The sequence below is a fragment of the Leopardus geoffroyi genome, chromosome E3 (genome assembly GCF_018350155.1).
Source record: "Leopardus geoffroyi isolate Oge1 chromosome E3, O.geoffroyi_Oge1_pat1.0, whole genome shotgun sequence".
In the NCBI taxonomy this organism is placed as follows: Eukaryota; Metazoa; Chordata; class Mammalia; order Carnivora; family Felidae; genus Leopardus; species Leopardus geoffroyi.
The window spans coordinates 40,710,507-40,738,424 of record NC_059340.1 but is presented as its reverse complement, the minus strand read 5'-3'; the positions used below and the strand labels follow the sequence as shown (position 1 = coordinate 40,738,424).

The 27,918-nt window shown below is 64.7% G+C and overlaps 4 protein-coding genes across 10 annotated transcripts in view; 1 reads left to right on the top strand and 3 right to left on the bottom strand.

The window, feature by feature from the left end:
• UNKL (unk like zinc finger) overlaps nt 1-3,772 on the bottom strand; it is a 37,475-nt gene extending 33,703 nt beyond the window's left edge. For 4 of the 7 annotated variants that reach the window (XM_045461789.1, XM_045461778.1, XM_045461779.1 and 1 more), the window contains exons 1-2: nt 3,657-3,771; nt 2,439-2,648 (exon numbers count right to left, since the gene is read on the bottom strand). In XM_045461789.1, the coding sequence (XP_045317745.1) occupies nt 2,439-2,648; nt 3,657-3,733 (287 nt within the window). In that variant the 5' untranslated portion in view covers nt 3,734-3,771. Of the gene's footprint in view, nt 1-2,438; nt 2,649-3,656 lie in introns of all 7 variants that reach the window. The other 3 variants (XM_045461782.1, XM_045461783.1, XM_045461781.1) reach the window with 2 other exon arrangements.
• Nucleotides 3,773-5,550: 1,778 nt separating this feature from the next.
• On the bottom strand, nt 5,551-7,731 carry CE3H16orf91 (chromosome E3 C16orf91 homolog). Its single transcript, XM_045460403.1, has 2 exons — nt 7,599-7,731; nt 5,551-7,522 (listed from the first exon to the last, which is right to left on the bottom strand). Exons 1-2 carry the CDS (start codon nt 7,628-7,630, stop codon nt 7,147-7,149), a joined length of 408 nt encoding a protein of 135 aa, XP_045316359.1. The 5' UTR covers nt 7,631-7,731; the 3' UTR covers nt 5,551-7,146.
• A 6,815-nt stretch (nt 7,732-14,546) lies between these two features.
• Nucleotides 14,547-17,379, top strand: PERCC1 (proline and glutamate rich with coiled coil 1). The gene is given in 3 exon segments (XM_045462061.1): nt 14,547-14,771; nt 15,848-16,206; nt 16,209-17,379. Coding segments are annotated over 2 exon segments (774 nt in total). The 5' UTR covers nt 14,547-14,771; nt 15,848-15,893; the 3' UTR covers nt 16,670-17,379.
• CCDC154 (coiled-coil domain containing 154) lies at nt 17,367-27,882 on the bottom strand. The gene is made up of 18 exons (XM_045460737.1): nt 27,783-27,882; nt 27,481-27,555; nt 26,911-27,178; nt 26,622-26,811; nt 26,479-26,525; nt 26,105-26,200; nt 25,543-25,666; nt 23,997-24,098; nt 23,789-23,917; nt 23,582-23,706; nt 23,212-23,338; nt 22,992-23,129; nt 18,939-19,058; nt 18,776-18,852; nt 18,392-18,509; nt 18,030-18,116; nt 17,606-17,793; nt 17,367-17,510 (listed from the first exon to the last, which is right to left on the bottom strand). Exons 1-18 carry the CDS (start codon nt 27,880-27,882, stop codon nt 17,384-17,386), a joined length of 2,238 nt encoding a protein of 745 aa, XP_045316693.1. The 3' UTR covers nt 17,367-17,383.
• Nucleotides 27,883-27,918: the final 36 nt, after the last annotated feature.

The window sequence follows — 27,918 nt, the reverse complement described above, 5'->3', positions numbered from 1 at the left end:
CCCCCCCCACTGCCACTCCCTCTCCCTCTGCCACTCCCCCGCTCAAAAATAAACATTAAAAAAAAATTAACAGGTTGGTAGTTCACAAGCCCAAAACAGTTTTCGAGAACGCATAAACTGAAATAAAAGGAAGGTTCTGTCCTTACTCTGGAAGGTAGTATCTACTTAGGAATTCCATGGTGATGCTTTGTGAACCAGAATATGTAGTCAAACAGGACAAACGCTGTGCTGTTCCACTCGTGGGGGGGGTGAGAAAGTCCCTCCCCCATGGAACTGAGCGGTAATTACTAAGGAGAGACCCCCAGGGGAGACATCTGCTCTCTGCCAAACACTTCCTGAATTCCAGGCTGAACCTCGATACAAGTGACACAATCTTTACTAAGATATGTGTGACTTTCTTACTGCATGGAGGGTCACAGGATACCCCCCAAACAGAAAATGTCAAACAGGCGCCTAACTGCCACTCATCTGGCTCTCAATGATGACCTCCGTGTCATGTAGATCACACGTTAATATTTCTGTAATAAATGATTGCTTGGGGGGCACCTGGGGGGCTCAGTCGGTTGAGCATCCGACTTCCGCTCGAGTCATGATCCCACAGCTGGTGAGTTCGAGCCCCGCATCGGGCTCTGTGCTGACAGCTCAGAGCCTGCAGCCTGCTTCGGATTCTGTGTCTCCCTCTCTCTCTGCCCCTCCCCCCTCGTGCTTGCGCGTGCTCTCTCAAAAATAAACATATAAAAATAAAAAGAAACCAGCTGCCTGTTATTTAATTACTATCGAGCCCAGCTGAAATGATCGCCCACAGACGCTTCATCCGTCAGGTGATGTCTAACAGTGGGGCCAAGTCAATACCAGGACATCCAGACTCTGGAACCCCAAACAGCTGTTCAAACTTGCTTTGTCTACATGTACCGAAAGCATCAGTGAATACGGTCAGTCCTTCATAAAGGGCTCTGGGGTGAGGTCATACACGTCGGGTGACGGGACTGCCACACAAGGGTCAAGCAGCACTGCCTCCCCCCTTGGGGAACTCAGGACCCAAGGCCAGAGAGGTGACTGACATCGCCAAGAGAAATGAGGGACCTGATTCCAGACCTCAGCCAGAGAAACATATTTCTTCTGAAGACACGTTTGCAGAAAAGATCAGTTCAAGAAGCAATTATATAAGGCACTTTTAAAACTTCACAGAAGTGTAGCACCATCTTAACCAAGGAAGGGCTGGGCGCGTTATTCCAGCAAGCGTCAAGCTGCCTTAATAACAATCTTATTGAACTCTCTGGTGCTCAACTAAAAATATTTCAGTAAGTATATAAAGCTTATGATATCACCATGAACGAAAAGTTTACTCCCTGGCCTAAGCATCTTTGGAAAACGAAGGACACACATCACTCTGATGTCTGAGTGCAGCACAGTGAAAGCTGTCTTCAGAAGGGAGCATTTCACGGGGCTCCTGGGAGGCTCAGTCAGTCACGTGTCTGACTTTAGCTCAGATCATCTCCTGGTTCACGAGTTCGAGCCCCGTGTCGGGCTCTATGCTGACAGCTTGGAGCCTGGAGCCTGCTTCAGATTCTGTGTCTCCCTTTCTCTGCCCCTCCCCTCACCATCTCTCTCTCTCTCTCTCTCTTTCAAAAATAAACATTAAAAGAAATTTTTCTTTCAAAAGGGAGCCTGGAGACGCAACTCCTTTCAAGGGATCAGGGGACTGAGCCCAAAGGACCTGCCCCAGATCAGGCCTGGATCCAAAGAGAAGTTGAACAAGTCATTCAGAGGGCCCGGAGCTCAGTGATGCTATCTGACCTCCCGGCAAAGGCGGACCAGCCCTCCTCCTTCCTCAAACAGCCCAGGAAAAAAAAGCAAAACCTCCCGTTACTGGGTTCTGTCCGTTACAAGCCTATACACTCTGCCTGCACGTGCCCTGTTTTCCCATTCTACACATTGCTAAATAAATACATCTGTTCATAACACCATCAAGAAACTTGTAAGAAAAAAGCCAACCCAAACAAAACCTTGGTTTCTTAAACTTTAAAAGTGCTACATAAGCGACAGTCTGCAAATGAAATAACTTCCCTATCATTTTTTTTTTAAGACGTTAGATATGTATGCTGCAAGGAAGTAAATATTCCAGGTATAACTTGCACAGGGTGAGCATCATTTTAACACACTCTCTGAACCAGAAAACATGGGGCAACTACAAAACGGTCCTAAGCCTAACAGGTGCACCTCATAAGGGTTGTCTCTAATACGGAAAATCTGGGGAACTGGGTCCCAGATGGGAAGTGAAGTCAAGTCGGTTGGCAGCGCCCAAAGGGTGTCCCGGAGACACAGTCCTGGAGGTAGAGAAAAGTCCGCCCACCACCACTGGTCACAAAGACCAGACCCCCTCTACAGGTGGCGGCTGCTGGAAAGAGCGGCCAGAGCTGGCCCCGCCCCACACTCACTCGTCGCCGTCGGGGCACACGCCGCTGGCCTCGTCGTACTTGGAGCAGTACACGTCCGGGCTGTAGTTGAAGGTGCCGTCGCGCCTGCGGAGCGGTCTGCGCCGACGCTGATTTAGGAAATGCCAATGGAAACAGGTAAATGGCCTGTGCTGGGCGCACTTGTGCTGCACAAACAGGGCGCACTGCTCTGTCCTAAATTCCTTTAGATACCTAAAAAGACAAACAGCGTTGCGGGTCGCTTCCGCCGCCACCGCCGCCGGCGGGCGGCCTCGAGGACTCGGGAGCGGGGACCGGACCCCGCAAGCCAGGGTGCCCCAACCTCAAGAGCAGCCCCCTCTCTGAAGGCAGGCGGCCCCAAACGGCCGCCCCCCCCCCATTCCCAGCGCGTTCCTCCGATCCCAGGCACGGTCCCGGACCCCAGGCGCAGCCCTCGATTCTCGGCCCCAGGCGCGACCCCCGCCCCCACTCCGAGTCCACAGGGCCACCCCCCCCCCACCCAGCCCAGGTGCGAGTCCCCAGACCCCGCCCGCAGCGTCGCCCATCCCGGCCACGGACGAGACCCCCAACTTCAGGCGCGACACAGCGACCCCAGGCACGCCCCGACCCGGGGCAGAGACAGCCCGAGTCCAGATGGCTGTCCATTCCCGACCCTAGGTCCGACCCCGGACCCCAGACGGCCGCCCCCTCACCCAGCCCAGGCGCGACTCCCCAGACCCCGTCCGCAGCATTCCCCATCCCGGCCACGGACGCGACGCCCAACTTCAGGCGCGATACGGCAACCCCAGGCACGCCCGACCCCCCAAGCCGTGGTGCCATCCCTGATCCCAGGCGGGGGCCGCCCGAGCGCAGGGGACCGCCCCCCTCCCGCCCCCCCCCGCCCCCGGGCGCATCCGCCCCAGCCCCCGACCCTCCCCCGCAGAGGCGCGTGGACCCCCCAGCCTCCCGGCGCGCTCCCCAGCCCCCGCCCCCAGGTGCCGCCCCAGACCCTGGGCGCCGCCTTTCGACCTCAGGCGGCGGCAGCCCGCGTCGGACGGCGGTCCACCGCCCCGAGCCCGGACGCGACGCGAAGGCCCGGGCGCGGGGCGGGGGGCGGCGCGGGGCCCCAGGCCGCACCGGAGGCGGCACCCAGGCCCAGGGGCGCGGGGCGCGAGCCGGGGGCGCGCGGGGCCGCCCCCCACCCCGTCCCCCGGCCCCGCCGCGGCCGGCCCTGCCACTGACCTGTAGTGGGTCGGCTTCTCCGTCTGCGGGGGGGACCCGCTCAGCGCCGCCGCCGCCGCTTTCGAAACCGACGGCATTTTCAGTCAAAACAATGCAGCGCGCATGCGCCAGGCGGGCCCGCCCCCGCCCCTCCGGATCTCCCCCCGTGCCGAGCCCCCCGCGCCCCCGCCGGCCGGCCCCGCCCCCGCCCCGCCCCCGCCGGCGCCCCGCGGACCCCAGACCCGCCGGGCGACCTAGCGCCGCGCCCCCATCGGCGGGCACACGCCCCGAGCACGCCGCCCCGCCCCCGCGGGCTCCCCTCGGCCGCGTCCACCCCAGTCCGCGCTCTGGCGGACCCCGGCCCACCGCGCAGCGCCTCTGCGCCACCCGCAGCGGGTCCCCCCCGCACGGAGGCCGCGGGCTGGCTGGTCACTCTGGCTCTCCACTCGTCCATGACTCTGACCCCCGGGGCTGGGTGCTGAGCTGCAAAGAATGGAGCCGGTTGCTTGGGGCTGGGTGTGTGAGAGACGGGGGGCCATGGGGTGCGACTGCGGTGGCTACCCAGCTTTCTTTCAGGGGTTAGGAACGTGTCCCAAAGTTAGATTGTGGCGATGGCTGCCCCAAGTGAATATAGCCAACATTTTCATTGCATGCTTTAAGTGGGTGAAGTGAACACCATGTGAGTTATATACCATTAAAGCTGATTTTCAAGGAAGAATCCAGGACAGTTGGGTGGCTCGGTTATTGAGGGTCCGACTCTTGTTTCTGGCCCAGGTGACGATCTCATGTTTGGGGAGTTCCCAGGGGGCCTCCAGCTCGGGGCTATCAGCGAAGAGCCTGCTTGCGATTCTCTCTCTGCCCCTCCCCCCCCCCAAATAATTTTTTAAAAGTAAAGATTTTTTTAAACACCAGGCTAAAGGGGCGCCTGGGTTGCTCAGTTGGTTGAGCGGAGTTCAGCTCAGGTCATATTAGGGTTCACGAGTTCAGCCCCGCATCCCCCCAGAACCTGCCTCAGATTCCCTTTCCCTCTGCCCCTCCCCCACTCGCGCTCCATCTCTCTCTCTCTCTCTCTCTCTCTCTCAAAAATAAATATTAAAAAAATTTTTTTAAGCAAATTAAAACAACGAAGAGCCCATGGAGTAAGCAGACATTTTTTTGTTGGGAACAGAGCCCCGCGCCGCTGGTGGCCTGCGTCCAAACAAGCCCCTGAAGACGCGTGGCCCGGCAAGAGGAGCCCAGGACAAGGATGAATAATGAAAGGACGGAAGTCACGGCTCACCTGTCCATCTGTCTGCTGCCACCCCTCGGCCAAGACCCGGTGTGGGGAGGGCCTGCTCGCACGGTCACTCGCTGGCCTCAGGTCTTCCTTTTGCTCAGGACAAAGCCCACCCGAGTCTGGGGTGCAAAGTCAGGAACCAGAAAACCCCTCACTGTCAGCCGCCCGGGAGATACTCAGGACTTATTCCCGTGTGGTATGATGTGCCATCAAAAACGGTAATACCCTTGGGGTGCCTGGGTGGCTCAGTCGGCTGAGCGGCCGACTTCAGCTCAGGTCATGATCTCGCTGTCCGTGAGTTCGAGCCCCGCGTCAGGCTCTGTGCTGACAGCTCAGAGCCTGGAGCCCGTTTCAGATTCTGTGTCTCCCTCTCTCTGACCCTCCCCCATTCATGCTCTGTCTGTCTCAAAAATAAATAAACATTAAAAAAAAAACACAAAAAACGGTTATACCCACCATCGTGTTTTGAAAAGGTGTGAATTTCTATGGACAGATACGTCGTTTTCACAGTGGTTGTCCCACAGTGGCATCGTTAAGTGTTTCTGATTTCTCTTCCTTTTGCTTATGACAGCGTCTAACTTTTCCTGATAGATCACATTGCTTTTGCCATATGAGAGTAACTTTCAATTACAACACAAATTCTTTTCATTAGGTTTTTTTATTTTCTACAAAAGCTGGGAAGGGAACAGTTAAGGGTTCTGGTTTGAATGACTGGGTAGCTCACAATTAAACGTAACAACCGTGCCAGGATGGAGAAAGGACGGCTTCGTTCTTTGTTCCCTCCCAGATAACAATCTTCCCAAACCTTGATCTACCTCCAAAAAACGAACATACTTGGGGGCTCCTGGTGAGCTCGGTCAGTAAAGCATGGGATTCTTGATCTCCGGGTCACAAGTTCCAGCCCACTGGGTACCGAGCTTACTTAAAAAAAATAAAAATAATTAACATATAAATCTATAAACATCCTTCTATCAATCCCACCTGCCACACAAGCGGAATTTCCCCGGGGCGGGCCCGACATTGAAACTCCTGCAGCAGAGAGCCTTCGGGAAGCCGGTGCACTGCCATGCAGCCACCAGTCTGCAAACGCCCGGATCGAAGAGACCTCTAGTTAACTTCAGCACCACAGACATGCCAAAATAAAACCTTCCACTAGAAACGTAGTGAATAAACTCTTCCTCTTGTTTCCCTCATATTTAATTCAAAATTAAGCAGTTTCTTAGTAAGTAGTGTTTGAAAAGCAGATCATTTCGATACCCAAAAATCCTGCCTGTAATTTGTCAAAAGAAATACCTAGCAGGGCGCCTGGGGGGCTCAGTCGGTTAAGCCTCCGACTTCAGCTCAGGTCATGATCTTATGGTTCCTGAGCTCCAGCCCCCCATCAGAGCTCTCCGCTGTCAGCACTGAGCCCGTTAGGGATCCTCTGTCCCCACCACCCCCCTCTGCCCTCCCCTCAGCACAAACACGGGCTTTTTCTCAAAAATAAAACGTTTAAAAAAACGAAAAATGCTGCCCAGTTTTATTCTACTCCAAAAGTTGCTGCCTTGCTAAAAATAAGACTTTGTAAAGTCAAGAAAGTTCATTATTTCCGGTATCTTTTGTAAATCCCACAATTTACATTTAGGTTTCTTTCCTCACTTCCTATTCTGGAAAAACAGAAAAACAAAGGAACTGGAGAGGACTAAAAGGCACCCGCCCCCCTGCCTTTTTTTTTTTTTTTTTTAATGAGATGCAAAAAAGGGAGGGGGTTGGCTTAATTCCACATCACCAAATTAAAATTTATTGTCAGTCTGTCAAACTAACATCTATTTCTACACAGCACGGTACGTTAAAAAACAAAAAGTTTCACTCTTCTCCCAGTTACTCTGTCTCGGAAAGCAAACGACCTGCAGACTGGGTTACGCTGGATTGCCAGCGTCCCCAGAATTGCTTTGGAAACATGATCGCCTTGGAGAAAGACACATCCCAAATCCAACGGTACATAGTGCAACCAAAACCCTTTCCACGGGTCGGAAAGAGAAACGTCTCGGGGCGTATCCGTTGGGCAGCAAGTAGCAGGCGAAGAGCCGGTTCCGTTCTGTGGACACTCTGCCCTCACGCGGGTCGGTGTGGCCAGCTGTGCCAAGTCCTTCACTCTGGGGACGCGCATAACCAAGGCAGAAACGGTCAAACGCGATGTCAAAAGCCCAAGGGCGGCTGCCTGTCTCCTTGCTGCTAGCCCCCGCCGGCACCCCGCTACGCTCTCGCCTGGTGGACGGTCGGAGCTCCAGGCTCCTGAGAACGATCGCCGGGCTCCGGCTCCTCTTCTCCCAACACCTGTTTCAACCACCGGTCCGTGCTGGTCTCCTGCCTGAAGAAGCACCAGGCCACCAGAGCCATGAGCGAGAGGCTGAAGGGCAGCACCCTCCACCAGGGCCGTTGCTGCTCCCCTCCCAGGGAGTGCTGCACTTTCCAGCGGGACGGGCTGGCTTTGCTGGAGGAAAACTGAATGGGACGGTTAGGGTCGTCCTCTTCCTCAGCCTCGGCCGCGGGCTGGCCCTGAGCCCGGACACCCGGCGGCGGGTGCAGGTGTCGGGAAGCCCCGCGCACGAACCTCAGCGCCCGGACAGCCCTGGAAAAGAGACAGCCGTGAGCGCGCCCGCCCGCCGCGCCCGCCCTCGGCCCCTCCGAGGCCGCGCGCAGCTCACCCGGTGGCCGGCGCACGCCAGACACGGCTCATGGCGACCCTGACTCTGCGCTCGGCGGGGCGGCGCGGCCCGTTTGCGTCACTTCCGGAGCGCGAAACCGGAAACCGGTAGCCGTTGGAGCCTCCGCTCACGACTACAGAACGTGGGCCCGCTCGCGCAACGGAAGTGACCCGCCTTCTCCGGCGGCCTTTTCCGTCGCAGCCGGCTTACGCAAGCCAGGCCGCATGGGCATGCCGGGCAATGTAGTTCTCCCCCAGCCAGAAGAGGAAAGAGCTGTCCGGTGCCTGGGAATCGGCAGGGCTGGAGCGAGATCGTCGCTCTCGGCCTCCTGGCGATGGTCCCTCAGCCGCAGGGCACGACCCCGGCGCTCACCGCGCGGCCGGTCTCCGCGCTCCGGGCCAGGGCCGCTGGCTCCCGCGGCACCTTCCTGTCCTTCGGGCTGTCCCGGGGCTCCCTGCCCCACGCCGTTCCCCCACCTGGCTTCATAGCGAAGCCACGGTAGCTTTTGTCCTCCAGGCAGACTGGCCTTGGTGTTGTGAGAAGGCTACATGGAGTGTCCAGGCGTCATTTTGTGGGGACGTGGGGGGGGGGGGGGGGTGTGTCTTGGTGACAGTATCAGATCGTGAGGCCACCTTGTGAGCTGTGATGTGCTACCTGCCTCATTCAGCTTCTTCCCCTCTGGAGCGTCCCTCTCCTGCACCTGCTTCCTGGAGAAACACCAGACTCCGGGACCAGTGCCCCCGCTCCCCGCCCCACCAGGCACTCTCCAGACATTAGGGCGAGAGTGGCAGGCTGGAGGTGTTCCCAGCTCAACAACATCTGGGAGTCCTCCCCACCGGGGGAAGCCCAGCTCGGATGCCCCGCGGCAGCTCAGGGCCCAGGCTAGACTGTTGAGAGGTGCCTGTGTCAACAGAGGCACCTGTGTGCCCGGGTCCTCCTCGCTGGGCCCCACCCCACCTGTTCCACCCTGCCCATGCGAATTCACCAGAGAGAACACTCTAGTATAAATAGAAAACAGAGAGTTTTATTCCAACCCAAGTTAGGACAGCTGCCCAGGAAATGCGATCTTCACGGGGAAGAGAGTGTTCTGGAGAATGAATTGTTTTTAGACTTTTTTTTTTTTTTTTTTTTACATCTTGTGAAAGCTCAGAAGATTATAGATCAGCATATAGGCAGCAACATGAATTTTATCATTAAGCGGCGTTGATGGTATCTCAAGGACAAGATGTTTTCCTTTAGGCCGCCGTTCACAAGATGGGTGTATGATGCACGCATGGGGGACTGTAAATGAGGCTTTTGGTCTAAGCAAAGTGCATATACGGTCATGCCGATTTAGAAATCTAGCATGGGGGTGCCTGGGGGGGCTCAGTCGGTTGAGCATCTGATCCTTGATTTAGGCTCAGGTCATGATCTCATGGTTCGGGAGTTCGAGCCCAGCATCGGGCTCTGTGCTGACAGTGTGGAGCCTGCTTGGGATTCTGTCTCTTCCTCTGTCTCTGCCTTTCTCTCAAGAAAATTTTTTTCTTAATAAATAAATAAATAAAAGAAATCTAAAGTGGCTTCCCTTCTAGATCATGACTTTAGAGAGCTTTTCCTCTGGCCAACCACAGGACCCCACCCCAAATCGCTGCCAAACTAACTCACCCCCAGGGACCCCCAGGAGTCTGCTGTGGTCCACAGGATGGGCCAGATTCACCCTCGTGTGCCGCCTGGAGGTCTTCCTGGCGGAGGCGGAGATCAAGGAGCTCTGAGGTTAGGGGTGGAGCTGCTGACTGAGGCTGATGCAGCCACCTGTTGGGGACGCCAAGGGCACTGTGCACAAGCTAGCCTGGGACAGCAGAGTGAGCGCAGAGCTGAGAGAGGGGGTAGGGCCTGGGGGGTCACTCCGGGTCAAGGCAGCCTCCAAGGGGCCACGAATCCCATCTCAGTCTCGGTGACTGCCCTGGAGGGGTGACAAAACAAGACAGCTGGGACAGGTGACCTGAGCGCTCGAGCCTCACTTGTACAACGGGTGTCACGTGCCCTTCTCGGGCCGCTGTGAGGACCGGTCCCGTGCCTGGGGAGTCTGTGGCTGGTCTTGGGACAACTACGATTGATAAGGGGGTGGCCTGGAAACACCCTTCCATCCTGTGGCCCTGAGGCAGTGGGGTCACCCTTACTGCCACTGGGTTCTGAGGGGCATTCGAGGCTGGGGTCTGGGGCGGGGGGGAGTGCCTGCTCACAATGAAGAATGAGCAAATCAGAGTGTCCAGACGACCCCTCTTTCTCCTCTTCCTCCTGCCACTCGGTGTCCATTGTAGGTGAAAGCACTATGCAAAAGACGTAGTTCCTGTAGAGGCTTTCTTTGTTTTAATGTTTATTTTTGAGAGGGCAAGAGCGTGAGTGGGGGCGGGGCAGAGAGAGAGGGAGACACAGAATCCGCAACAGGCTCCGGGCTCCGAGCTGTCAGCACAGAGCCCGACACGGGGTTGGAACTCACAGGTCAGGAGCTGAAGTCAAATGCTTAACCGACGGAGCCACCCGGGCGCCCCAAGTCTTAAGAGGACAGAAGCCCCTGATCTCGGGGAGCTGGCCTTGTGCTCACAGGGCGGGTCTCCTGGTGGACATAAGCAATTTCAGGGGATAACACTGACTCTGGTCACTCCAGAACCACGATGGCTCACGACAAAACAGGACCCTTCCGCAATCACATCTGGACACTCAAACATGTCCCCCTGTCCCGGCAGGTGGGTCGGACCCTGTCCTTTTCCAGCTGTGGCTGGGCCTCAGCTGCCTCCTTCTGGGGAAGATGTATTAGGTTGCCCTCCTGAGCTGAACCACGTCCCCCCAAATTCACATTTACCTGGATCTCCAGCAAGGACTTTATTTGGAAATGGGGTCTTTGCAGATGTAGTTAAGACGACAGCATCCTGGATTGGGGGGGGGGCCTACATCCAAGGACCGGTGTCCCCCTGAGGAAAGGAGAAAAGACACAGAGAAACACGAGGGAGGCCATGCAAAGAGGCAGGCAGAGACTGGAGCGACGCGGCCCCAAGCCAACGAGCACCGAGGGTCGCCAGCAACACCAGAAGCTGAGAGAGAGGCCGGGGACTGACTCTCCCCGGGGCCCGTCCGAGGGGCCGGCCCTGCCGACACCTTCCCTTAAGACTCTGGCCTCCAGACTGCGAGAGGAGGGGTTTCTGTGTCTTGGGCCACCCCATTTGTGGCGCTCTGTGGGGCGGCCCCCGGGAGACAGCACGGTCACTGTCACCCTGCTTCCGGACCCAGAGCAGAGCCCCTCGGCCCACACAGCCCCTGCCAACGCACTCCTACCGAGACACCACGTCCCGCGGTGGGCCTGACTCCCGCTTACGCCCGCCTTGTTCAACGACCCGTGTGCCCCGGTGGCCTGTGGCTGGAGGGCAGCGACGGCCGCAGATGCTGCGATCTCCTTGACCCTCCGACGCGGTGGAGCCACAACCGGATGGGTCTGGGGGGCCCCGGTGTGTCTGGAGCCCTCTCCTCCACGACCCCGACATGCCAGGCCGGGTGCCGGCGCTGCCTGCTCGGGTTCGAGCCCCCCCTCCCCCGTCAGAGCGTAAACCAACACCTGGGCCTTCATTATCTCAAAGCACACAGAGAAACCTCTCTGGGGCCTAATGTCCCGCTAATGGGCGGGGAGGCCCAGCCCTCGTGGGCCTGAGGACAAGACTGGTTCACCGGAGGCCGCCTGCGAGCTGACATATTGGGGTTATTGATTTTCGCCAGGACGATCTATATGAGGCGCGTGGGGGCAGGCAGACCCACGCCTTAGGAAGAGCGGGGCCTTTCCCCCGGGGACCGAGGCCTGACCACGGGGGCAGCGGGGGCACAGAGGTCCGTAAGGCCTGACGCTGCCCACAGCGGGGCCGGCGGGGAGCAGGTGCCGGGACACGTGCTGGGGTCCAAGCCCGGCAGCCTGAGTGCATCAGTCCCCGGCCCCACTCCAGGGGTCCCAGTGGGCAGCCGGGGGCTTGCGACCCCCCACGCCACTCGGCCTGGCCCTGGCCACCCAACACCAGGGTAGACATGTGTGGGCAGTGATTCTGGGAAAGTGTGTCCACTGACCCAGGCCAGGGTCCCCCCAGACTGTCGCGCCCCAACCCAGCCTTGCCGGTAACAAAAGCAGGAGTTCAGCCTCCACTCGCGGACTCCTGGGTTCATCTTGAACGTGGCTCAGACTCGGGAGCAGCAAGGGTGTGGATAATTCACGGACGCCTGTCCCACACCTTCGCCCCCTCAGGCTGTGCTTTGTGGGGCCCTAGCATTGATTGCTGGGACTAGCGCAGCGGCGCCCTCCCTGCACTCCAGCCTCCGGCCCAGAGGCCCGCCCCGTGCTGTGCTACCCAGGTCGTCCCAAACCTTTAACTGCTCCGCTGTCTCCCCTGCTCTAAAATTCTCCCTCTTACGCTAGGGGTCCTCCATGGTCTCGGGTCAGGCAGAAATAGAGCATTGAGATAATGCCAGCAGAGAAAGACAGGGCTGGCTGATTGTGGACTGTCTTCCACGGCTGCCATTAATGGACATCCCCTCGCCAGGCCCCCTGCAGGACCCGAAGCCTCCGTCAAAGCCCCAGCTCCACTGACCAGGGGCCTGTGCCAGAGGCCAGGATGCAGAAGTAGGCCTGTGGGGTGGAGGGAAACAGGGCCATCAGGAAGGAGTGGGCTCTGGGCGGGGGGGGGGGGGGGGGGGGGGGGGGGTGTGACCATCATGGGCCCGTCCGCACACTGAGATTTGTTCCGGCCACAGAGGGCATGGCTGAGGGCCCAGGCGGCCATTCGAGGCCCCTGTGTTCCACCTCAAAGCCGGCAGTGACCCTGCTTCTGTGGTCACGTCTCCCCTTCCAGCCCTGAGCTTCCTCTCTTGCAGGGCCCCCGCCCTGGACCCACAGGATCATCCATAATCGCGTCTGCACGGTCCCTTTGCCGTGTGGAGTGACAGGCCCACAGTACCCGGAGATGATGACGGGGCTGTCCGTGGGGCCAGCCAACCATGGGGGTGCCAGCTCCCTGTGGCCTGGGCCTTTCCAGGCTGTCCTCTCTGCTGGATCCCCTGCGCTTCCCATGGACAGGCCGAGCGAGCTGTGGTCCCATCGGTGCCAAGCAATCGGCTTCACGAAGGAGGCCAATTCTCTGGTCACAAGGGCTGGGACTTCCTCGAGGGCAGGGCCACGCCTCACCTTGCTCAGAGCCTGGGGCAGGGCGCCCATGAGGACTGGAGGCTCCACCCAGACGGCACTCCCCTCGGGTCCCCGCGGCCCGCCTTGGTCAACTGAGTGCGGTGGGCGCCGGCACCAGCTGACCCCCTTCCCGGGCCCCAGTCCTTCCTGATGAGCTGCAGGGGACACTGCGGCTCCAGTCTGGACACCTGGTGAGCCCCTCCCTGGGGTCCTGGGCTGTCCCAGAGGGCTGTTGCTGGACTGTGCTGGGCCACCCCACAGCAGACTGAGGTCCAAACGGAGACTGGACTCACGACACAGACCCCCCGGGGCCTGGCTTCACCCCGGTCAGTGAACACAGGCCTGCAGCCTTCCCCTGGCACGCGTAGGGGCCCTGCCTCCGGTGAACCACCTGCTTGCGGGATGCTGGCAGCTCCGTAGGTCTGCCCCTGCCAAGTCACCGGCCTGGCCTGGGGGGATGGCTTCATTTCCCTGAGTCCCCCAGAGCTGGGGGTTCTGACCAGGGGCTCCTGCACTGGGCCCTCCAGGTGCTTGAGAAATGACCGGCAGCAATCACCCACGGCCCCCACTTGCAGGAAAGGCCTGGGTCTGTGCCCACACCCCGTGCGTAACGGGGTGACACTGGCTGGGACGGGGGCTGTCCCCTGCCTGAAGGGAACAGAGCCTGGAGCGGAGGCCAAGGGCCCGGGAGGACGGGAGGGCATCGTGACCCTCCCAGGGAGCTGGAAGGGACATTAGGGGCCAGGTGTCTGCCGGGGTGGGAGGGGGCCGCTGTCCTGTGCTCAGAACCTGGCTGGCCCACAAGCAGTGGTGGCTTTGAGCCGTGGCGGACGGGACCCCGGAGTCCTCCCAGCAGGCAGTGTGGGGGGTGCTCCAGGGGAGCAAAGCACCCGGCAGAAGCCGCCTCTGGTCCACCGGAACCTCGGAATGGAACCTTACGTGGAAATAGGGTCTTTGCAGATGTTACGAATATGAGGTCAGACTGCAGCCCAGCGGCCCCCCGAGTCCAACGATGGGCGTCCTCCTAAGAGAGAAGGAAATGGGACGTGGCCCCGTGTGGATGGCGGCAGAGGCTGCCGGGACTCAGTCACCGCCAAGGAGCGCCGCAGCAGACGGTGGGGGAGAAGCGTGGCACGGGTTCCCACCTGGACAACACCCGCAGTTTGGGTGACTGACTACGGGGGGCCCCCAGACACTCGGGGAGCACCACACGCAGTCCCCCTGGGGGCCTGCTGATGGTGTAACCCGAGGGGAGGAGCACGCTCCATGGTGGGGGTGCGGTGGGGTGGGCGCCAAGCCCCCCAGAAAAAAGCTTGGCACCAGGGAAAGAGTGGTCATCTCAGCTTGGACCCTGGGGGTGAAGCCCTGTGGTGGGGGGTGGGGCAGGGACACGCCTGCAGCTGTGGGACATAGGAGCCGGGGGAAGGGGCCGCGATGTGGGGCCCCCCGGGGTCCTGCTGGGGGAGGGTTGAGACTGTTCACAGGGCCAGCAAGGCCTGGCGGTTAGAGGGGGCTGAGTGGGGGTTCCAGGGGCCCCCGCATGAGGCCACCACGGGGGCTGGTGGTCCCGCAGCTTTCTCTGCCGGCCTGCAGCACCGTTTACCCAGAGAACTGCCCGGGCAGGATGTGCGCTGGAGAAGGGCTACTCCAGAAGTCAAAATAGCATGAAATTTAATTTTCCGCCTATTTGACAAAGCTTGGTCCGGGTCCCAGTCGGTGGCGGAGATAAGGGCCCTCGGCCCCGGGTGTGAGCCAGCTGGGCCTGCGGCAAACACTCCACGGTCCCCCGGCAGGTTGAGGCTCCCCCCGCGGGGCCCTGGTTGCCGGGCGCTAAAGCAAACGGGCTCTATTTGCCCAGTCTGCGATGACAATGCAGTCGCCAAATATTTGCCAGCCCGGCCGGCCTCGGAGCGCAGCTATAAATGCTGGAGCCCAGGTGGAGGCGGGCCCGCCCCGCGGGAGCTGCCGGCCTCCAGGTAGGAGCCCCACCGGTGGCGGGTGGGATGAGGCCTACCCCCCCTCCCCGGGAAGGCTGCGGGCCCTTCCCGCCAAGTGGGCTGTGGGGACCACCCATCAGGGGCCATGGAGGTCGTGTTGGGGGGGGGGGGGAGGGCGGCGCTGAGGCACAGGGGTGCGGCTGAAGGAGGAGGAGCCCAAGGAGCCCAAGCTGGGGCCACAGCACAGCATGGCCCCTGCCCTCCCCAGGCAGGCCTGACCCTGAGTGACACCCAGCCTCCCTGGGGTGAGGGTTCTGACCACCCGGGGACCCCCTTCTCCCTCTCCCCACGTCACCCTCCCTTTCTGTGCTTTGCCAGGAGGCAAAAGGGCTCACCACCTGCCTGCCCGCTGCGAGGGCACCACCCCCCGGGGGGGGGGGGGTGACCGCTCCAAAGCTCAGAGTCAACCCCCTTTGGCATCAGGCCAGGGAGGGCCAGCACCTGCCCCCCCCCCACCTCCTCAAACTCCCACCCCACACCTTCCCTGCCTCCTGCTGACCTGCTGACCCTGCCAAACCCCAGGTGCCCGGCCAGGGAGCAGACAGATGAAAGCTTGGGACCCATCAGACAGCATGGGAGAAACAGCGTCCAGCTCTGAGCCTCCCCTAAGCCCCCGAGGCCCCCCGAAGCCATAAGGGCTCTGGGCCCTGGACCCAGCAGGCTGGCCGAGGCCGTCAGGCCCAGTTCCCGGGCTCAGTGTGGGCATCTTGGGGGCCCCCCCTGCCAGCACCTGGGTAGATGCCACCTCGGCGGGCCTGTCCCATCAAGAGCCAGGGCAATTCCATGCTGGGACCAGGGCTCTGCTCCCCTGGGCTGGCACTCCCCTCGCCTGCCACCTGCCCCATCTCCACGGTCCCAGCAGAGCCACCTCTACACCCCTTAGCTTCCTGTTCCCCACCCCTGCGATGCCCACCGCTCACAATGCCCACGGTCCCAGGCTGTCTGCGAACCTCACCAGCTTCTGAGCATGACACCCTCTGTAAGCACCAGTGTGGCTGCAAGGCCTGGGGACCTGACGGTCGGTCGACCTGTGCTCTCTCCGCTTCCCTCCCCAGCTGCCCCTGCTGCCCCAGAGGCCCCAGAAGCTCAGGCCTTGAGGAGATGGCCGCAGGCGTGATCCGGCCTCTTTGCGACTTCCGGCTGCCCCTGCCCACCCACGGGCCCTTCCTGCCCTCAGACCCGGAGCCCCAAGAGACTTCTGAGGAGGAGGAGGAGGAGGAGGAGGGGGAGGGGGAGGAGGGGGAGGAGGAGCTGGAGGGGGCGGGGCCAGAGGGCCGCAGCCCAGCCCCCCAGGCCTCAGGCTGGGCCCCAGAAGCAGCCCCCCGGGGTCCCAGCAGCCCCGAGAACCCCCTGCAGCTGCTGCGCTTCTCCGAGCTCATCAGCGGCGACATCCAGCGGTACTTTGGCGGCAAGGACAGGGGCAGGACCCGGACACCAGTGACATCCGTGCAGACGACAGCTCAGCCCAGGGCCTCCGCTGTGCTGACCTGGCGAACCGGGCTCCGGGTGGGCCCCCCGGTGGTGAGGAGGCTATGGAGCCCGGCGTCCTCTCCCCGAGGGGTCCCGAGGCGCAGGCACGCGGGCTGGGGCCCCTGGCCGAGCTCTTTGACTACGGGCTGCGGCAGTACTCAGGGCCCGGGGCCCCGGCCGGCCGCCGGCTACGGCTGGAGCACAAGTATGGCCACATCGTCCCCATGACCCAGAGGAAGCTGCCGGTCTCCTTCTGGGAGGAGCCGGCGCCCGGCCCCCTGGGCCTGCTCCGCCCCGGCACGCCCGACTTCAGCGACCTGCTGGCCAGCTGGTCTGCGGAGACCGGCCCCGAACTGCCCGGCGGAGGCCCCCAGACCCTGGATGGGGTGCAGCTGGCCGAGGCCTAGCGAGTGGGCCGGGGTCGGGGGTGGGGGGCGGGCCGGAGCAGCAGGCGTCTGGACGGTCACTGCTCTCTCGGAGGAGCCCCTGGGGCCCCCCAACCATGGCGGCAGCCAGCAGAACGAGCCGGCTCAGGTCGGGACTTGGCAGGCCCAGGGAGTCGGCCCCCAGCAGAGGCCCCCCCCCCCCCCCCCCCCCCCCCCCGGGCAGGAGCCGCAGCCCCTCAGAGGTCGTGTGCTCAGGGGGTCTACACACTGTGCCTGGCTCTGGGCGAGGCCGTTCGCCACCCAGACATCCCTGAGGCCCCAGGTGGGCAGCAAAGGGCAGCTGTTCCCACCACCTGCCCACCCGCCCGGTCCTGGGGCTGCCCCTCCTTGAGGCCCCGAGGCAGGTGGCAGGGCCAGCCACGTGGGAAGAGCGAGGGCCTCCTTGGAGGCGGGAAGAAAGGGCGCTCCCCGAGCGTGGGAGCAAACGCGACATTCGCTCCCCAGATCGGGGCAGGGGGAGCTGCTTCCTGTGCTGGCCACCGCACGGGCGTGACCCGGGGGACCCCAGACCCGGGCCAGCTGGCCCTCAAGGAGGCCTGCAGTGAGTGGCTGGGGCCCCGGGACGCCACGGCCGTCGGCAGGAAGGCCCAGGAAAGCCCTGGGCGGAGGGCTCACTGGGCTCGCGCTCCTGGGGGAGGGGACTCTGGACTCCGACAGCAACAGGAGCTGGCACGTTTATTTCCGGGAAAGGGACGCGGACGTGAGCGGGCGGGCGGGCTCCTGGCAGAGGGACCTCTCCGAGACCGCGCTCGCCCTCCGCTGCGCCACCCGGCTCATGAGGACCGCCTTCCACTGCAGCCACCTGCCGGGAGACGCGGCTCACGCCTGCTGACCTCGGGGCCTCCCCGGCACCACCCTGACCTGGAGGGGTCTCCAGAGGGCGGCTGCCCTGCCCACCTCACGGCCTGATACACGCCCCAGCAGTTCACGGGGACCGCCTCTCCGGGGGCCGCGTCCTTGATAAAAAACCGCTGCCTCACCGGGGACCCGAGGACCCTCCTGCTGCCCAGCGTCAGCGCCCACGGGCCCTCCTCACTCCACAGCCGCACGACGCTCTCACGCAGGCTGGCCAACTCCTCCGCGCGCTGCGGACAAGGGCACCGTGAGGAGGGGCCGGCGCGGGAACGCAGGAATCTGGCCACAGGGGGCCCGACAGCAGACGGGATTTATCTCCCTCTGGACAAACCAGGGTCTTATCTACCGGGAAACCCCGCTCGGGCCAGACACGCAGACGGACAGACATGGGGAAGGCCACAAAGCCAGAGGTTGTGCCGGGGAGGGGGGAGGGGGGCAGGGTCCACGGAGGGGCCACCTCTCTCACCAGCTTGGTTTCTGTATTAAACTTGAGGTTCTGGATGGTCTTGTTGTCTTGGATGCTGTTCTCCAGTTTCATTATTTGGTTCTGAAACTAAACACGGCCCTCGTCTGTTGGGCGGGGCGAACCCTCGGGCCTGAGGCTGGCCCCTACCCCCGTCCCCCCGTCACTCAGGCAGGAGCTGGCCTGTGACATGTGGGATCTGGGGCGCGTCACTCAGTCCAGGGTTCAGCCGGCGCCTGTCACCGTGATTGCTGCCAGCCCAGCGTCTGGGGACTCTGGACAGGTGTCCCCGCTCAGGGTGTCCTGGTTCTGGGGGCCCCTCTGCTGAGTGTGATGGGCACAGGGGCACAGGGGCTCAGGGGTACCGTGACCAGCTTGCCCTGGATCTCCGCAATCTTGCGCCCGGGGTTGCCCTCCCTGAGCAGCTGAACAGAGGACAGCAGAGAGGCCAGCTCCTGCCGCACAGCCCCGACCTCGAACTCCCTGTAGGAACAGGAGGCTCTGGGCGGGGGTCCCAGGCCCAGGGCGTGCAGAGGGAAGAGGGCAGGGCGTGAGGGGGCGCCCAGCTTTGCCACCCCTCCAGCGGGAACTGGGGGGACCCCAGGGGGTGACAGAAGGCCAAGTGGAGGATGTGTGTGGGCTGCACCCGGTGGGGCCAAGCGCAGAGCTGGGGAGGCGCGGGGGGCTGCGGGAGTAGGAGACTTGTGGACGCAGCAGGGCCGTTCTGAGGCCAGGAGCTGGGGCCTCACCTGGCCTTGCCCTCGGCCGAGATCTTGAGGTCTGAGTCGCTCTTGTGGAGGACGCACTTGTCGGACACGGCCTCTATCTGCAGCAGAGGCAAGGTAGGCGGGCAGCCGGGGCGGCACGGCACGGTGGGGGTGGGGGGAGGCGGGGCGCCCAGCCCTCACCCACCTGCCGCGGCAGGCTGTCCACTCGCTCCCGCACCTCCCTCAGGTGCGCCTCAGCCTCCTTCTGACAGCGGACCAGGCCCTCCAGGGATTTCTGCTCTGAGCCTTCCCACTCTCTCTTTGCCTAGGACACAGCGGGGACAGGGAGGGGGGACAGATGGATGGACGGGGCCCACTGGAGCCAGAGTTGAACCCAGGCAGCAGAGAGCTCCGGAGGGGGCCGACTCTGAGCTCGTCCACCCAGTCAGCACACAGCCACTCTCCAGGGACCCGGGGACCCCGGGCAGGGCCCCCAGGCTGGGCAGAGCCATATCCGGAAGAAGGAGGCCTGGCTTGGCCCCGAGCCCACCAGGAGTCAGTCAGCAAGGGCACAACGGGCAGCCTGTCCACACCTGCAGGGGAGGGGTCTCGGGAGGCCTGGGGGGGCCCCGCCCCATAGCAGAAGGGTGGACGTGTGGCCTTGGGAGGCTTGGGGGGCCCCGCCCCAAAGTGGAAGGGTGGACGTGTATTCACAGCAACGCCTTCCGTGGCCAGACCAGGGGGCGGTGCAGTGTCCATCAGCGGAAGAAAAGATAAGCTGGTCACACACTGTATGGGAGCATTTATAGGAAACGTCCAGAACAAGCAAATCCGCAGAGGCGGGCGTCAGATCAGCGGTCGCCAGGGGCCTCGGGGTAGGGAGTGACCACTAGCCACACCAGGGCTTCCTCTGTGGTGACAGGAAGGATCTACGAGTTATGTGGTGGTTGTCCAACCCTGAATACGTGAGCAGCCGCGATCCCCACCCTTTCCAAGGGTGGACGCTAGGGCGTGGGAATTAAAGGTCAACGACACTGTTACTAGAAAGAGGAAAACACCCAAGGGCCAGGCCCCTCTGGAATCCGCTTTGTGGTCGGGGCCACCACGGGCCTCGTGGACAGCAGCTGGGCAGGGGCGGGAGGTTTGGGACCGCCTGTCAGGCCTGCTTGCTCAGGCACTGGAGATGGCTGGGGCTGAGTGTGGGGTGCAGGTGACCCCCCTCTGCTCCGCGCTCCCCTCTGCTCCTGCTCCGCGCTCCCCCCTGCTCCTGCTCCGTGCTCCCCCCGCTCCTGCTCCGTGCTCCCCCCGCTCCTGCTCCGTGCTCCCCCCCCCTCCTGCTCCGTGCTCCCCCTTCCTCCTGCTCTGTGCTCCCCCCTCCTCCTGCTCCATGCTCCCCCCTGCTCCTGCTCCGCGCTCCCCCCTGCTCCTGCTCCGCGCTCCCCCCCTCCTCCTGCTCCGCGCTCCCCCCTGCTCCTGCTCCGTGCTCCCCCCTCCTCCTGCTCCGCTCCATGCTCCCCCCTGCTCCTGCTCCGCGCTCCCCCCTCCTCCCGCTCCGTGCTCCCCCCTCCTCCTGCTCCGCTCCATGCTCCCCCCTCCTCCTGCTCCGCGCTCCCCCCCTCCTCCCGCTCCGTGCTCCCCCCTCCTCCTGCTCCGCGCTCCCCCTTCCTCCTGCTCCGCGCTCCCCCCTCCTCCTGCTCCGCGCTCCCCCCTCCTCCTGCTCCGCGCTCCCCCCCTGCTCCTGCTCCGCGCTCCCCCCTCCTCCTGCTCCGCGCTCCCCCCTGCTCCTGCTCCGCGCTCCCCCCTGCTCCTGCTCCGCGCTCCCCCCTCCTCCTGCTCCGCGCTCCCCCCCTGCTCCTGCTCCGCGCTCCCCCCTGCTCCTGCTCCGCGCTCCCCCCTCCTCCTGCTCCGTGCTCCCCCCTGCTCCTGCTCCGCGCTCCCCCCTGCTCCTGCTCCGCGCTCCCCCCCTCCTCCTGCTCCGTGCTCCCCCCTGCTCCTGCTCCGCGCTCCCCCCTCCTCCTGTCCGCGCTCCCCCCTCCTCCTGCTCCGCGCTCCCCCCTGCTCCTGCTCCGCGCTCCCCCCTCCTCCTGCTCCGCGCTCCCCCCTCCTCCTGCTCCGCGCTCCCCCCTGCTCCTGCTCCGCGCTCCCCCCTCCACCTGCTCCGCGCTCCCCCCTCCTCCTGCTCCGCGCTCCCCCCTGCTCCTGCTCCGTGCTCCCCCCTCCTCCTGCTCCCTGCTCCCCCCTGCTCCTGCTCCGCGCTCCCCCCTGCTCCTGCTCCGTGCTCCCCCCTCCACCTGCTCCGCGCTCCCCCCTGCTCCGCGCTCCCCCCTCCTCCTGCTCCGTGCTCCCCCCTGCTCCTGCTCCGCGCTCCCCCCTGCTCCTGCTCCTGCTCCGCGCTCCCCCCCTCCTCCTGCTCCGCGCTCCCCCCTCCTCCTGCTCCGCGCTCCCCCCTCCTCCTGCTCCCTGCTCCCCCCTGCTCCTGCTCCGCGCTCCCCCCTCCTCCTGCTCCGTGCTCCCCCCTCCACCTGCTCCGCGCTCCCCCCTGCTCCGCGCTCCCCCCTCCTCCTGCTCCGTGCTCCCCCCTGCTCCTGCTCCGCGCTCCCCCCTGCTCCTGCTCCGCGCTCCCCCCTCCTCCTGCTCCGCGCTCCCCCCTGCTCCTGCTCCGCGCTCCCCCCCTCCTCCTGTCCGCGCTCCCCCCTCCTCCTGCTCCGTGCTCCCCCCTGCTCCTGCTCCGTGCTCCCCCCTCCTCCTGCTCCGCGCTCCCCCCTCCTCCTGCTCCGCGCTCCCCCCTGCTCCTGCTCCGCGCTCCCCCCTCCTCCTGCTCTGTGCTCCCCCCTGCTCCTGCTCCGCGCTCCCCCCTGCTCCTGCTCCGTGCTCCCCCCTCCTCCTGCTCCGCGCTCCCCCCTCCTCCTGCTCCGTGCTCCCCCCTGCTCCTGCTCCGCACTCCCCCCTGCTCCTGCTCCGTGCTCCCCCCTGCTCCTGCTCCTGCTCCGCGCTCCCCCCTCCTCCTGCTCCGTGCTCCCCCCTGCTCCTGCTCCGCGCTCCCCCCTCCTCCTGCTCCGCGCTCCCCCCTCCTCCTGCTCCGTGCTCCCCCCTGCTTCTGCTCCGCGCTCCCCCCCTCCTCCTGCTCCGAGCTCCCCCCTGCTCCTGCTCCGTGCTCCCCCCTGCTCCTGCTCCTGCTCCGCGCTCCCCCCTCCTCCTGCTCCGCGCTCCCCCCTCCTCCTGCTCCCTGCTCCCCCCTGCTCCTGCTCCGCGCTCCCCCCTGCTCCTGCTCCGTGCTCCCCCCTCCACCTGCTCCGCGCTCCCGCCTGCTCCGCGCTCCCCCCTCCTCCTGCTCCGTGCTCCCCCCTGCTCCTGCTCCGCGCTCCCCCCTGCTCCTGCTCCGCGCTCCCCCCTCCTCCTGCTCCGTGCTCCCCCCTGCTCCTGCTCCGCGCTCCCCCCTCCTCCTGCTCCGTGCTCCCCCCTTGCTCCTGCTCCGTGCTCCCCCCTCCTCCTGCTCCGCGCTCCCCCCTGCTCCTGCTCCGTGCTCCCCCCCTGCTCCTGCTCCGTGCTCCCCCCTCCTCCTGCTCCGTGCTCCCCCCCTGCTCCTACTCCGCGCTCCCCCCTCCTCCTGCTCCGCGCTCCCCCCTCCTCCTGCTCCGTGCTCCCCCCCTGCTCCTGCTCCGCGCTCCCCCCTCCTCCTGCTCCGTGCTCCCCCCTGCTCCTGCTCCTGCTCCGCGCTCCCCCCTCCTCCTGCTCCGCGCTCCCCCCTCCTCCTGCTCCGCGCTCCCCCCTCCTCCTGCTCCGTGCTCCCCCCTGCTCCTGCTCCTGCTCCGCGCTCTCCCCTCCTCCTGCTCCGCGCTCCCCCCTCCTCCTGCTCCGTGCTCCCCCCTCCTCCTGCTCCGTGCTCCCCCCTCCTCCTGCTCCGCGCTCCCCCCTCCTCCTGCTCCGTGCTCCCCCCTGCTCCGTGCTCCCCCCTGCTCCTGCTCCGCGCTCCCCCCTGCTCCTGCTCCGTGCTCCCCCATCCTCCTGCTCCGTGCTCCCCCCTCCTCCTGCTCCGTGCTCCCCCCCTGCTCCTGCTCCGTGCTCCCCCATCCTCCTGCTCCGTGCTCCCCCCTCCTCCTGCTCCGAGCTCCCCCCTGCTCCTGCTCCGTGCTGCCCCCCTGCTCCTGCTCCTGCTCCGCGCTCCCCCCTCCTCCTGCTCCACGCTCCCCCCTGCTCCTGCTCCTGCTCCGCGCTCCCCCCTGCTCCTGCTCCGCGCTCCGCTCAGCTCCGCGCTCACCTCGCTCAGCCGAAGGCTCAGTGTCTGCTCCTGCAGGTCCAGTCTCCAGCTCAGAGCCAGGAAGTGGTCACTCAGGTCCTTCACCTGCGTCTCCAGCTCGGCCAGCGACACCTCCAGGGCCTGGCTCTTCTCTCGTTGCTGCGGGGCGCTGGGCTGAGTGCAGGCCCCTGGGGAGGCGGGGGCCCCACGGGGAGACCGACCCGGGCCCCGCGGCCCTCACCAGCTCCAGCGCGCTGTGCGCCTCCCGCTGGGCCAGCTCCCCGGCCAGCCGCACGGCTTTCAGGTCCTCCCGCAGGCAGGTGGCCAGCTCCGCCGCCCGGCTCTCCTCCAGGTGCCCCTTGACGTCCCTGGGGGTCGGTGCGTGTGGACAGACCGCCCCTCGGCCGAGGCTGCCTGCCCGCCGAGGCGCTGGGTCCAGGCGGGGGCCTGGCGGCGGGCTCCGGAACCATCCGGGAGACCCGGGGAGCGGAGAAGGGTCACAGGGCCCACCAGGACGGGGGCTGTGTACAGTGGGGCACGCTGAGTCCTCCGTGGGGGGACGGGAGCCCCCATCAGCGGGGGCGGGGGGAGGAAGGGGTCGGGACACCCACCGGGCCTTCTGCTCGGCCAGGAGGATGCGGCTCAGGGACACCTGGTTCTGCCGCACGAACTTGGTCAGCTGGACCACGGCCCGGTCCAGGCCCCGGCACTGCTCCAGGAGGCGGCGTGCTTCCTGCTGCTGTGCGCAAGTGGCCCTGAGCCCAGGCGCCGGCCGGCCCGGCCCGGCCACCCGCAGCCCCTGCCCCCCTACTGCGCACCTCGTGCTGCCCCTGCAGGGCCTGGACGCGCTCCTCGGCCAGCTCCCGCAGCCCCCGCCACCTGCTGTCCAGCTCCTCCCGCAGGCCGCCCTCCGCCTTGAGCCGGGCGCTCTCCGAGACCTTCATCCTCTGTGGGGAGACCCGCCCCCGCCTGCCGTGAGTGGGGCTGTGGGGGGCCCGGCCCGGCCGCAGGCCCGCGGGCTCCCACCTTCTCCAGGGCCAGGAAGCTCTTCTGCAGGAAGCCGCACAGCTTGGCCTCTCTCTTGAGGAAGCGGAGGCTCATCTCCTCCCCGAGCTTGGTCACCTGGGCCTGTGGGGGGTCAGCGCGGCCGCCACGGGGTCGGACCTCCCTCCTCGCCACGTCCGCCCCCGGCCCCCCTGCCATCTCGGACTTCTTTGCTTTCTTGCCCAACCGGGCCCATCACAGAGGGGGCTCTGGGTCCCGTGTCCCCCACTGCCCCCGAGCCGCGAAGAGCTGGGTCTACCACACCCTCCTGAGGAAGGCCAGCGGGGCGGGCGGGGGCCACGTGTTCCCCCCAGAGCGCCAGGCACCAGGGCTGTGAAGGGTCTACAGGGTCCGGAACACACCTGGGGCTCGTGGTGACCACCAGATGCCACACCCAGGGAATCGCATCCTGAGCCGGGAGCCTCCGTGCGGGAAGCCGAGTAAGTACGAGAGCGCTCCACGTTCGCACACATCCACACGCATGTGCGCACACGGGGACGTGCGCGCATAGACCACACACGCACTTCGCCCTTGAGCTCCGGGCTCCTGCCCCCTCCTCCCCGCAGGCAGCTGTGCCCTGGGCCCCGCCAGCCTTGCCCCCGCACACGGGGCGCTCTGGAGCAGGTCAGCACACGGTCTCTGTGAGAGCCCAAGGGTCTGTGCCTCAGTCTGTCCGCTCTGCGGTTACAGCGCAAAAGCAGAAACGGACAACAGTAAATGAGTGGGCTTTGCAGAACCAGGCAGAGGCCACAGGTTGCTGACCGGGCACCCGAGAGCGCTTGGGGAAGACGTGGGCGCTCGGAACCCGCCTGGCACGTCAGGAATCCGAGGGCCAGTGAGTGCCTCCCGGAGCTCCTGGTCGCAGCGGTGGGCAGGGTCTCGATGGAGCCAAGACGCCACCTTCCCGAAGGGCAGAGGAAGGGAGGCCACCGAAGCTGGGCAGCCGAGCTATGTGGGCAGCAGCTGGGAGCACTTGGCCCGCGCAGGCCCTGGTCTCTGTTTGCAGAGCTGAAGAGGCTGGGTCTGGAGACGTGCCTCCCGTGCCCTGCCCTGCCTCCCAGGGTCTCACGCAGCAGGGGCATCTGACCGGCCCAGGGCTGGGACCACGCCGGGAGATGGCCGAGGAAGGGGCTTCAGGGCTACGACGTCCTATGTCCTGATTTGGGTGCTGGTCACAGGAGGGGGGTGAGGGGCGGGGGCTAAGACAGGGCCACCGAGGTGTCATCTGTGCAGAAGGATGAGCTCGGTCTCAGCGCTTCCCAAATCGGCAGCCCTGGGCCACGTGCGGCTACTGGGCATCTGGAACGTGGCTCACGTGACCGAGGGACCTAAAATGTTAGCTCATTTCCACGGACGAAGCCACCTGTGGCTGGTGGCCACCTATAGACGGGGCAGGACCGTGGGGGGACCACGTGGGCCCAGTCACGTGGGCGGGGAGGACACGGGCTACAGGTGCAGTGGTCTCTTCTGACGGACCCTCCTGGTGGCGGCTCGCCTGGCTGCCCGGGCCCGGCCTCCCTCCTGGTACCTGCATCTTGGCCACCTCAAGGTCTGCCCTCTGGCTCGCCTCCTCCTGGCTCTTCTGCAGTCCACTGCAGGCCGCTTCCCGGGACTGTTCCTCCTGCTCCAGCCTCCCGGCCAGCTCGGCCAACCTAGGGCAACGGCGAGGGTCAAGGCAGCCCGGCCGGCCAGAGGGCCTGGCTGTGGGGCTACCGTGAACTTTTCGGGGCCTCCGGACACTGAGAGTCCCTCTCGAGGCCAGGCCTGCATCCGGGGGGCCCAGGCTGACCTACAGGCCACCTGGGCAAACACAGACAAGGATAAGCCGCTGACTTCCGCGTACCCATGCGGGGACGTGACAGCGGCTTGGATGAGTGTGACTGATGGGAAAGAGAGCGGCAGGGATTCTGGACCTAACTCTCTTTTCCCCACAGAGGGTCCAGGGGGGGTCCGAGCCCTCCACCCTGTCGACCAGCAGCGTGGCACCAAGGGCCAGGGGACGCCTTCCCTGCCTTGGTGCCTCCTACCCACGTGACTACACGTGGGAAGTTCAGAGCCGGCCCCCGACGAGGGAGGCAGGCGGAGCCCACCTGAGGCTGGCCTCCTGCTCGGTGTCCTTCCGCTCAGAGTCCTGGAGCGCCTGCTTCCTCCGGACCTGTGTCAGGGCTTCCCGGACCTCCACCAGCCTGGCACGCAAGAACCACTTCTGCCTGGGGCCTGCCTGGCCCGCCCTCCTGGCCGCCTTTGGGGTTCAGGTCCCGGCCCAGGGGCCCCGGCAACGGGTCTCCCGCCCTTTCCTCTGCAGGTGCCACGGCCCATGCAAACCCAGACTTCTCGGGCTGGGCCGTGGACACACGCTGCTTACCAGAGCGAGGCGACCGGGACCCCAGGTTCCCGTCCCAGCCGCCGCTTTCCCAAAGCCCCTGACCTCCCCGCTGGGGCCCAGGCCATCGGTGTGGAGTACCTCCTGTCCAGGGCCTGCATCTGGGTCTGGTTCTGGGGGCTAGGGAACTGGAAGGAGGAAGGGCAGGCTGAGCCTCACAGCATGGCCGGCACCCACAGGGGCCGGGGAGCCCCGCCCGTGGGTGGGGACGGTGGGCAGCTGACCTCGAGGGCCTCCTTCTCGGGGGCCCGGGCCACCCGCCGTAGGTCCTGCTGAAGCTTCTTCAGCTCCGAGTCCTGGAGTTGCACGCAGGCCCGGAGCCGGAGCATTTCCCGGAGCAGGCTCAGCATGGCCGGCTCACAGCGGTCCCTGTGTTCCCGCAGGGACACCACCTCGGCCTGCAGGTCGGCCACCCTGGCCAGGGTGAGGAGCAGGCTGAGTCGGGCCGCGTGTGCCGGGGGGTGGGGGCGGTAGGCAGCGTGGCTCTCCCTCCCCGGCTCCACACGGGCTCACCACTGCTCCAGCTGCTTCCGGGGCTTAGGGGGATCCTGCTCGGGGACGGACGTGGCAGACGCCAGGTGGCTGGACTCATACCTCTCGGAGATCTCCTCCAGACTCAAGAGCCCGGGGCTGGCCAGCTCCTCCTCCAGGGAGAGCCCCAGGTCCCCCAGGGTGATGGTGCTCGCAGCCTGAGAGGGGGGCGAAGCCCCGGATAAGGGGTGGCTAGCGGCCAGGTCTGCGAGAAGGCGACCTCTGGGCCGGCGAAGGCCCCCAGGTGGAGCTCAGGATAACAGGGACTCAAATCCCTGTCCGCTGAGCTCAGTGTCCACTGCGCTCACCTCCACCCGTCCAGCTGAGTCACCCAGCGCAGCCCCGTCTGGGCTTGGCTCGCGCTGCCCCAGAGAGACCGGAGCCTGAGGACACACGGCACTAGGCAGCAGAAACGGGGCAGTGCTCTGCCTGCCCAGTTCCAAAGGGAGCCCTCGGGCAGCGAGGCGACCTGAGGGGTCAAGGAATTAGTGCCGTCCCGGGTGGCCCACACTCCTGCCCTCCTGGCTCGGCCCCCGTTGGTACCAGGCTCACCCGACACGGCTTCACCGGCAACCACCATCCGTGGCCTCAGCCGCTGCCGAGGCCCCGGGCCTCGCACCAGGGCGGCTGGACGGAGGCAGGGAAGGCCTCGGGGGGCACCCACCCTCGCGTCGCTCCTTCCGATCCAACAGCAAGGTAGCCAGAGCCACACAGCAGCAGGGGCTCTTCCGGAACTGTCTTTTCATCACCAGAACCTTCGCACGTCACGGCCCAACTGCCAGTGGAACCCGGGCCCTCAACTCTCCCGGCAAGACCTTCCCAACTGCCTGTTCCCGAAAGACCCGAGAGGGCACCATTCAGCCGGCCAGGGCCAGGGCAGGGAGTGGCTGCTGGCCTGTGGGTCAGGAGCAGGGACCCCAGCGGGCCCCGGGTGGGAGGGACAGGCGGGGGCATTCTCCGGCCAGCCGGTCAGAGAAGGGGTCGTCCGGG